The sequence below is a fragment of the Leguminivora glycinivorella genome, chromosome 3, assembly GCF_023078275.1.
Source record: "Leguminivora glycinivorella isolate SPB_JAAS2020 chromosome 3, LegGlyc_1.1, whole genome shotgun sequence".
NCBI classification, from domain to species: domain Eukaryota; kingdom Metazoa; phylum Arthropoda; class Insecta; order Lepidoptera; family Tortricidae; genus Leguminivora; species Leguminivora glycinivorella.
Window position 1 is genome coordinate 25,888,773 of NC_062973.1, and position 9,811 is coordinate 25,898,583.

A 9,811-nucleotide genomic window follows, 5' to 3' on the forward strand; every position below is an offset into this window, starting at 1 on the left:
AGCGTAATCGCAAATACAGCGATCAATCAATCAATCAATCATTATTTATTTGCAATAAAACATAACTAAATGCATGCAAATGCAATCAAGCAATGCAAAACAATTCTAATCAAGTCATAATTATATTAATTTTAATGCTGACGTGAGAAATGTGCGATGCTTGCATTGTACAATTATATTGTATGATTTGTATGCTATTGAAGAAAGAAAAAAAAAACAATCATATATGTATATAAAAAAAAATGTACTAATCTAGTTTTCAAAACAGTCTGAATGGAAAAAGGTAACAGATTTAAAGAAGAAGGAGGGAGACTGACATCTAGGAATTGTAGTTAATAAAACACACAAGTATGTTTGAGTATACACTGCAGGTGGTGGTGCAGCGTCCGCTCTGAGTCAACCCTCAGACCGGAATGTCCTAAACATATGACTAAAGATAGAAAATTAATCCCTAATTATAACTACTTCACATACAGTACTAAGTGGTAAAGACGGAGATGATCAAGTTAGGAATGACGAAAGTGGGCAGACAATTAGAAGAAACGTAGTTCATTAAAAAGAAAAAAAAAGAGATACACGGCACAGCATGGCAAATTTGAATTAAAACTAAATTGACCTATTATTTAAATATTTATAAAAAAAAAAATTAAAACAAGAAAGGGATGTAGTGTATAGGTGTCTCGAGTACATATAGCAGTCGGTGTCCGAGTGTGATGGAGCACGGACGTGCGGTGTGTATTGGCGAGCCAACCCGATGTATATAGTGTAATAGCGTGACATTACAAGTGACAACTTGACAAGTTGCTCAAAATTTAAGGACTACGATTTTCGCGGTTATAAGTACGATTATAGTACAATACGGACTTTTCTTGTCTTATATGTCACTGCATTGTCAGTGAGACGTCAAACCAACGTCAAACGCGTCAAACGCAAACCGCGGACCAAGCTCCTAACGTAACGAAGCTAAAACTAAATAATTATAAAGTTTCTGAAGCGATTTTTTATAAAAACTAAATAAAAAGTGCTAGAACATACTATTGAAACTTACTGAAAATCGATTATGCGCGTGTATTAGTGGTTATTTTAACATGGAGGCATCACAACGCTTGATAGTTTTGTTATTGTTTGTGGTATTTTCTCAAGCTCACTCCTTGCCGTATGATGGTATGGTATTATTTTGTAATTCTTCACTAAAATAAAGACTGAGTTGCTCACGTAAATACTAGGTCAGATTTAGAGGTTATGTTTTTCATAAAGTAAAGAAATTCAATATTGTCTAACATTTTGCAACTTCAAAGTGTTTGAAGCACGCAGCTGATGCTGTGTGTAAACGCGTTGTAATTTTATAGAAAATAAATCTTTAAGAAATGGCCTATGCCAGGTTGAAGTTTTGCATCTGAAAATCCTTTGATACATATGGAGACTTATTGTTAGTGTTCTATTGAAATTGGCTACAAACTCATGAATATTCTTTACTTTCTATTACAGTTCATTGGTTGAGCGGCTCACAGACCATAGACAGAGATATTTCATCCACAAAACAAAATATAGACATTTACTGTTACCGGGGCACTTCCAAAAATATTCTGGCCCTGTGGCAAACAGCTAAGGTAAGTTCAGTTTCATGTTGTAGTTTCTGTTAGCATAGTAACTCTATAATAGTAGTCAAAACATCATGAGGAAACTGGACTAATGCCAATAAGGCCTAGTTACCCTTTGGGTTGGAAGGTCAGATGGCAGTCATTTTCATAAAAGTAGTAAATAAATAAAACAAAATAAAATAGCCTTTATTTACTGAAGCTTTCATCTACATGTATACTATTTTTGATTATTATCTATTTGTTTTTATTTATAACTATAATATATTACTATTTTTTTCCATCAACAACTTTAACTTCAGTCTTGTCTTTTGAGGACATAGGCCTGTTCCAAAGCCTTCCAGGTATCATGGTCTCTCGCTTTCCTGAGCCAGCTCCGCCTATCTTTTTAAAGTCATCAGACCATCGGAGATTGGGCCTTCCTCTCTTCCTTGTGTGGCCCCGTGGGTACCAGTCTATGAGGTCTGTTGTCCACTTATGGCCCTGCCCTATAAAAGTAGTGCCTATGCCAAATCTTGGGATTAGTTGTTAAAGCGGACCCCAGGCTCCCATAAGCCGCGGTGAATGCTGGGATAACGCAAGGAGGAAAATAATGAGTAACTCTATAATAGTAGTAGTAACTATGTGCAGTCATTGTTTTTTGCATCGCCAATTTTTTTTTTCCTATCATGGCTTTTACTCCTTGCTATTTTGAGCATCGCCAGTTTCCCTGTGTAGATTCCTGACAAGGCTGTTTATATTTAACATTCTTTATCTAGCAACACCAGAAAGTAGCCCCATATTTGTGCATGTACAGTGAGCGGCAAATTGCATGGTGAAATTATGAATGTATTCCTTGATAAATTCGCCATGCACTTTTACAGCTGATAGTACCTGTAGAGAAGAGTAATCCCTCCCTAAATTTGTGTGGAATATGTTGCTATGCAAATAGTATGGCTGACTTTAAAAACATTGGCATCCCTGAATTCTTTTTCGTTTTTCTTCAGTTGTTAACATTTTGTCTTTAACAATTAACAGAAAAAATTACACATTCGACAACCCGTCTGGCTCGGTAGTGACCCTGCCTGCTAAGCTGCGGTCCTGGGTATGAATCCCGGTCAAGGCATTTATTTGTGTGATGAGCACAGATATTTGTTCCTGAGTCATGGATGTTTTCTATGAATATAAGTATAGGCTAAGCCGCAGTCCTGGGTTCGAATCCCGGTCAGGGAATTTATTTGTGTGATGAGCACAGATTTGTTCCTGAGTCATGGATGTTTTCTATGAATATAAGTATGTATCTATCTATATAAGTATTTATATTGTCACCTACCACCCATAGTACAAGCTTTGCTTAGTTTGGGGCTAGTTTGATCTGTGTAAGGTGTCTCCAATATTTATTTATATATTTCTCACAATAATAATGTTTACCTTACAGTTCCACATAAGGATAAAGAACGATGAATTCAGCCAATACATCGCCAGCAGTCCGGTTGATGTGTACAAGGAGTACACGGAAGACAGCTACGGCTGGTCCGTGGTCAGTCCGTTCCATAAGAAGACATACCGGACGGTGGCGATAGACCTCTTCAATACTACATGCATGGCCATCAGTACTAAACATAGGCACAGCATAGAGTTGCAGATTATTAGTAAGTGTTTTTTTTTTGAAGTTGTGAACTCTACCAGTACGACTAGGGAACAAATCAAATTAATTTATTGAATATTTTTTGATTTGTTCTTTTTTCAAGTAGTCACACTACTTCTATATCACTATATCCTAATTTTAATAAATCTTTTTCCAGGGGTGGACATCTGGCGCGTGCTTCTAATGTTCTTGGGCGCGTGTACTGTGTTCTCATCTCGTGCACTCAGCGGGAACCCTGTGTTCTTCTACCTGTGCGGGGTTCTTGTGGGCGTGTCGGCCTCTTTCATGGTGCTGGTGTATTATATCAGCAGGCTTCTGCCCAGGGTAAGTTACCTTTAGTCTAAAACTAAAGTAAAAACTAAATCTACTACTAAAGTAAAGGCAGACACACACACAGACAGACAGACAAGCAGACAGCTTATAACATCCCGTCGTTTTTGCGTCGGGGGTTAAAAAGTAATTAAGAGTGGCAGAGATAGCACTATTGCCTGGGATCTTGTGCTATATCAATTAAAGAGAGACAGAGATTGCTTTATTCATAGGAATTAGTAAAGACTGACAGAGATAGCATTATTGCGTGGGACCGTGTGCTGCTAATGTTCCTATGTGAAGTGTGGATCGCGTGCGCTCAGCGGGAACCCGGTGTTTTTCTACCTGTGCGGGGTTCTTATGGGCGTGTCGGCCTCTTTCATGGTGCTGGTGTATTATATCAGCAGACTTTTGCCTAGAGTAAGTAATCTGTTGAAAATCGAAGTAAAACACGATTAGGAGTGTTAGAAATAGACCTGTGCTAAAGTAAAATATTTTACAGCTGAATAATGAGAATAGATGCAAGTAGTTTCCACTGCAGTTTTACTTTTTTTAGTATGTGCCATCTTCGGAAGTTTAGGCGCTTTTGACCACTCTAGGGCCGAGCGAGCAGTACACATTGTCTTGCATCTCCACTTTAGGGTGAAGTCACCTGTTTTTAGCATCGAGCCGCATTTTATGTATGAGAAATCGCTCGTTAGCATGAAAACGCTTACGTATCTTCATACATTTATACGCCCCGAGTTACACACAATGTTTTTCGTTACACTGGCAATATAAAAAATATGTAAAAAGATTAAAAGTCAGATATTATGAAGTGGTAGACCCTTAAGAATAACATTCAAGTGACATGATTAATAAATAATTACAATAATCTTACATTAACATGCATAAACAAAAACTAGATCTAACCTAACAATACACACACAGATACAAAAACCTAACCTAACAAGCCCGCCGTGAGCTTCCCGATGCAAAAGTACCCATAACGCTTGCCGCATTACCGCGTTGAACCGCGATGGATAACCTTTGCATCAGGTCCCAGAGCGAGGATCCAGACCCCTCTCCCTCAAGCGTCTTCCCACCTCCCCGAAAAACACTTTGGCCTCCGCACACCAGCAACCGGTATGAAGGTAAACCCAACGATGTCTTTCTTTACAGAAAACTTTGACCTACGGTGTCCTCATAGGCGGTTGGACGGTCGGCGTGTACATCTTCCAGCAGATATGGGAGAACATCAGAAACATTCTCCTGTCATACCAGACGTATATGTTCTGGTATACACTGGTTGTGGGATTCATCAGTTTCTTAGTTTGCTATAGGGTGGGACCACCGAGGAATCAACGGAGCAAGAATCTTGTCATGTGGACATTGCAGGTACTTACTTACGATCTTTTTTTTTTTTTAATAAAAAAAAACGTCTTCAAAATAAGCGCGTTACAAAACACGGAGAAACTAAAAAGCAAAAAATAATAAACCTTTGGATTCAGATTTCTTATCGGATTGCAATAATCTAAACATCTAAATTATAAACAAATCAATTATTTTTGGAGTCGTTACCAGACCTGTTCGTCGCCTTGCTATTTCCTGTTTGCCCCACCCAACCATACGCAGGATGGTCCCCCATCTCGGGGTTATACCCGTTCGATTGAAAAAAAAAATTTGAAATTCGGTCCACGATTCTCGGAGATATCGAGTAACATACATACAAAAAATAAATTTAAAAAAAACATTCCTCAAAACCTCCTTTTTTTGAAGTCGGTTAAAATGGGTTTACTCTCATCCGCATACTAGTCGAATCGCAGGCGTCCATAGTCGCTTTCCATCAGGCAGACCGTATGCTTGTTTGCCACCGACCGCCGTTAAAAAAGCCTTTTGTACTGAATTTTATTTTTTCAATTGACAACATTTCATATTTTTGAGTACTACTTTTTATTGTTTGGTTTGAAAGAACTTAATACTAAAAGATACACGTATTTTTTTATTTGTCCAAAAACTGCTATTTTAATGAGAAAATCCCTTCTTATTACTACTTCGAGCAGAAAGAGCGTAAGTTACAAACGTCAAGACGCAGCTTCGTGACGTCACATGTGTTGTTTCATACACCTAAGAAAACGACAAAATCTTTAAAAAAAAATAAAGTTTTAACAGTCAGCTCAAACAGTCCGGTATGTTTGACTGTCAAGTGTCACTGTCAACCCATAGTGAATGACTACGAATCATAGACTAAGCCATGAAATTTTTAATATCTTTGCTACGAACTACTACGAACTGTGATAAGTGTCACTGTCAAACTCAAGGGACATCCCAACTGGAAGATTTTTTCTTATATTGGCAGCTCTAAATCAGCTATTTTACGTCACTTCCCCTTTAAACTATTTTTATGATTTTTTATACTAAAAATACGGAAAAAAAAATTAAAAAAAATATTTATGTGATCTACACGTATATCTCGAAATGGTTTTCGATTGAGGGACATTGAAAATTTTGAAACGTTGTCAATTGGTAATAACTCTGAAACTAGGCGAAATTCTGAAAAGTATGTATGACATTTTAGTCTCAAAATGGGACCAGGAATTTGCTGTTAAAATCTCTCGTAATGCTCCCGAGCACCGTGTATATAATAAACCCCAGGACGAATTTTTCGACTTTTACATTTAAATTCAGCCATAGGCATAATTTAGAGAAACCATTGACGCCTAAGTATTTGTTTATCTTCAAGGTGTCAAATTTGAAGCAAAAATGGAAACAGGAGATCGATTTTTGAATTTCGAACGCACGAATTCGCTGTTAGAAAGTCTGTGGAAAACGATGTAATGCTATTTTTGAAAAATGACCGCTAGTAATTTTTTCTACTCCCGAACTGTTATTCGTCATTTACAGGGTCGTGCATAGATCTTTAAAACCCTACATAAAAGTCTATTCCCCAAAGCCAGCGTCCGCCGGCTTTCCGCGCATGCGCGCAGTATCGAAAAAACTGAAAACGCATTGTTTGGCTCTGTAACCATGGCAACGCCTTAAATGACTCGGCTATTAGTCACAGAACTTGAGATAATCTGACAAACCTGATGAAACTCAAAAATATTTTACAGGGCATTGGCGTACTGATGATGTTCTTTAGCAGCGAGTATCAAGAAGCTTCCACGGCCGTGGTCGCTGTCTGTCTTACCATAAAATACTTCCCTCAGTCTGTGCTCAACTCCGTTTATGGATATTGGTAAGTAATTGGGAACTTGACTGTAGTTAAAATAAAATATTTAAAGTCAGGTAGAAATATATAAAGTAACTGAGTTGAACGTGACGTCACTCAATTCGATTTCATATAAATTCCATATTAACAAGTCGTTCTAATTCATTTTGACACTTCTTAAAAAGAAAGCTGATTTGACTCCTGCCTCATAACTTAAATTTCAGAAAATTTTGAGTTCAATTCGATTTACGTCATGCGCAGACAATCTATACATTAACATGGCTAATGATGTTTTTGCCTAATTAAGCTAAAGTAAACTTTATAAATGTTTTTTGTGGTTTTCATGTCGTAATAAAATATGGTAGTATTTTTTTTCGGTTAATTGGACAGTAATAAATAATATAAAATGAACTTTAAAAAAGGGTCAAGTAGCATATTGTAACTGATCCATTTTTTCCATTATTACACTATGATGTTGAGTTCTACATGTATCCAGTGAACACGCCTACCATATATAACCGGTGGACACTCTATTTAATAATGCAAACATATTAAAACATGGAATAAATGGACCAGTTACATTACGTACCTTAATCTAACTAATTTGAGTTGATTCGATTGCACTAAGAAACGCAAAATAAACAAACTTGCAATTTTCAACTCTTTTAAGGTTTTATACGTTCTCTTTTTGGACTTTTTGATAGGTTAAAATAAAGCAAATAAATATTTAATAAAAATAAGAAATATATGTCCCTTAATTTTGCCGGTTAGGCTTATTAACGGAAGTTGGATCCTCTTTTCTCACCTCACGGTCCATTTCAGGCGGCGCAAGTTCCCCCCGAAGCCGCGTCTGCTCACGAGCGAAGAATACTACGAGGAGGGAGCGAGAGAGACGAAACAAGCGCTAGAGAACTTGAGAAAATACTGCTCCAGTCCGGATTGTGCGCAGTGGAGGATCATGCTCAAACTTAATGACTCTAAAAGGTAAACTTAATGACTCGAAAAGGTACACATAATGACTAAAAAGTAAAAGAGTAGACGAAACAGGTGCTAGAGAACTTGAGGAAGTACTGCTCTAGTCCGGATTGTGCGCAGTGGAGGATCAGGTTCAAACTTAATGACGATTAATGACTCGAAAAGGTAAACTTAATGAATTTACTTTCACTTCACATTTTATTTATTTTAACTTCTGGTGTTTCACCTGTCCATGGGCGGCAGCGATCTCTTACCATCAGGCGACCTGTCTGCTCGTTTGCCTCCTATCCCATAAAAAAAATAACAGGTAAACTTGATGACTTCCAGTGCCATCATCTCAATTAAAAATGCATGCATCCAGTCCGCATGTAATGTGTATTAAAGTATATGATAAACTTCCGAAACACATCAGAGATGAAGACACGAACAGTTTATTTAATAAACAGATCTCGAAATACTTATTAGATAATTCCTTTTATTCGTTACAAGAGTTTTTTGATAGTGATATACAGTTATAATATTTATTTGAGTAGAGTTATATAACTTTATAGGAAATGTATGTGTTTAGCTCTCCTTAAAACAGTGTATATTTAATAAATAGCCTTAAGCCATAGTCATAACTATCACTATGTATTTAGATAAGTTAGATTTAATTATATTGCAGTGCCCTAGAGGGTTTCATAGCTGAACAAACGAAATGTAACACCATGTATTTACCTATGGAAGCAATTCCTAATAATTCCTAATAAAACAAATCAATTTAACTTTTATTCGCTCCCAGGTTCGCATCATTCGTCGAAGGCGACTCGCACCTAAGCGATGAAGAGATTCTCGACTACGAGTCGTACGCGTTCTCTACGGACCGGCGGAAACCCGTCGCCAACTCAACAAGAATAGCCCCCCTCGACATATCGGACGATGACGATATCACGGACGATGAGATGTGAAGTAAGACTGATTTTAGATTTGTCTAGTCTTAGTTGAGTATGCATTTTCTTTGACTTTGAAACTGTTCGTGCTAATTTTAAGGATTTTTGTGAATCTGATTTGTTAGTTTCGTCATGACAATCTGTCCATCCTTTATATCTACATATTTTTCACAAGCAGTAATAGGTACATATAATTAATTAGGCATGATGTAAGCTAGTTGAAAAGTACATACCATACCCAGATATCTCTCTAACTGTGAATTCTTGTCATTGGCTCTTTGTTTATATTTTTAACGATTACTGTGTATGTTATAGCGGTACTCCATAAATAAACAGTAAAATATCTAACAACACAGCAAAAGGGAGTGTACAAGTTTCTAATGGGTTGGCAACGCGCATGTGACGCTCCTTGAGTTGCAGGCGTCCATGGGTTGCGGTGGCCGCTTTCCATCGGGCGGACCGTGTGCTTGTTTGCCACCGACGTAGTATAAAAAAACATTCATTTGCATTTTACTACATCATTTTTAATAACATGTACTTATTACGTCAGCATTTGAGATCTTGTTTGTATTACATTATTTGTAGAACTGTACATAGCGTTCTCTTATATTTGTAGTTAGCATTTTCATTTTCTTCTAAATCTGTAATATTTGACATGTTTGTATACACATTGATTGTATTCACATACTCGTAATAAGCGTTTTCACTTCTTGTACTGGTTTTACAAGTTACTTTTATTTTTCGCTTCATGCTTGTTTTGACGACCAAGATACCTAGCCAACGTCACAACGCACGCTTATAACATAATCATAGCTCGCGTTCTCTATCGCTCTCTTCGTCCTTGATTGCCCGCTCCTCGCACCCCAAACACTGCGACAACCAAATATACAAGACAGTTCCAAGATGTAGGTGCCACTCAATGAAACGTATTTTTTTTAATGAAATGAAACAAACAACTAGTTAGTAATAATTTAATTGTATAAAATCCTTGTTGATTTGTAAAATAATTGTGTCTTAGGCTAGCACCATTTAATTATAAGAATAATTATTAAATTTCTCTTAAATATACGTCAAGTGCACTTCAATTGATCCTCATTATTAATAGTTATAATTTTATTAATAATAATAACATCTCGTGTGACATTGTTTAATTTGTTTTAAGATTTTGTATGTTTCATTCAGA

General features: G+C 36.9%; 1 protein-coding gene across 1 annotated transcript; it reads left to right on the plus strand.

Moving 5' to 3' along the window:
• Positions 1 to 935: 935 nt before the first annotated feature.
• Positions 936 to 9,468, plus strand: LOC125224694 (nuclear envelope integral membrane protein 1a). Its single transcript, XM_048128125.1, has 8 exons — positions 936 to 1,164; positions 1,489 to 1,610; positions 3,016 to 3,229; positions 3,383 to 3,549; positions 4,696 to 4,911; positions 6,627 to 6,751; positions 7,547 to 7,708; positions 8,481 to 9,468. Exons 1-8 carry the CDS (start codon positions 1,089 to 1,091, stop codon positions 8,644 to 8,646), a joined length of 1,248 nt encoding a protein of 415 aa, XP_047984082.1. The 5' UTR covers positions 936 to 1,088; the 3' UTR covers positions 8,647 to 9,468.
• Positions 9,469 to 9,811: the final 343 nt, after the last annotated feature.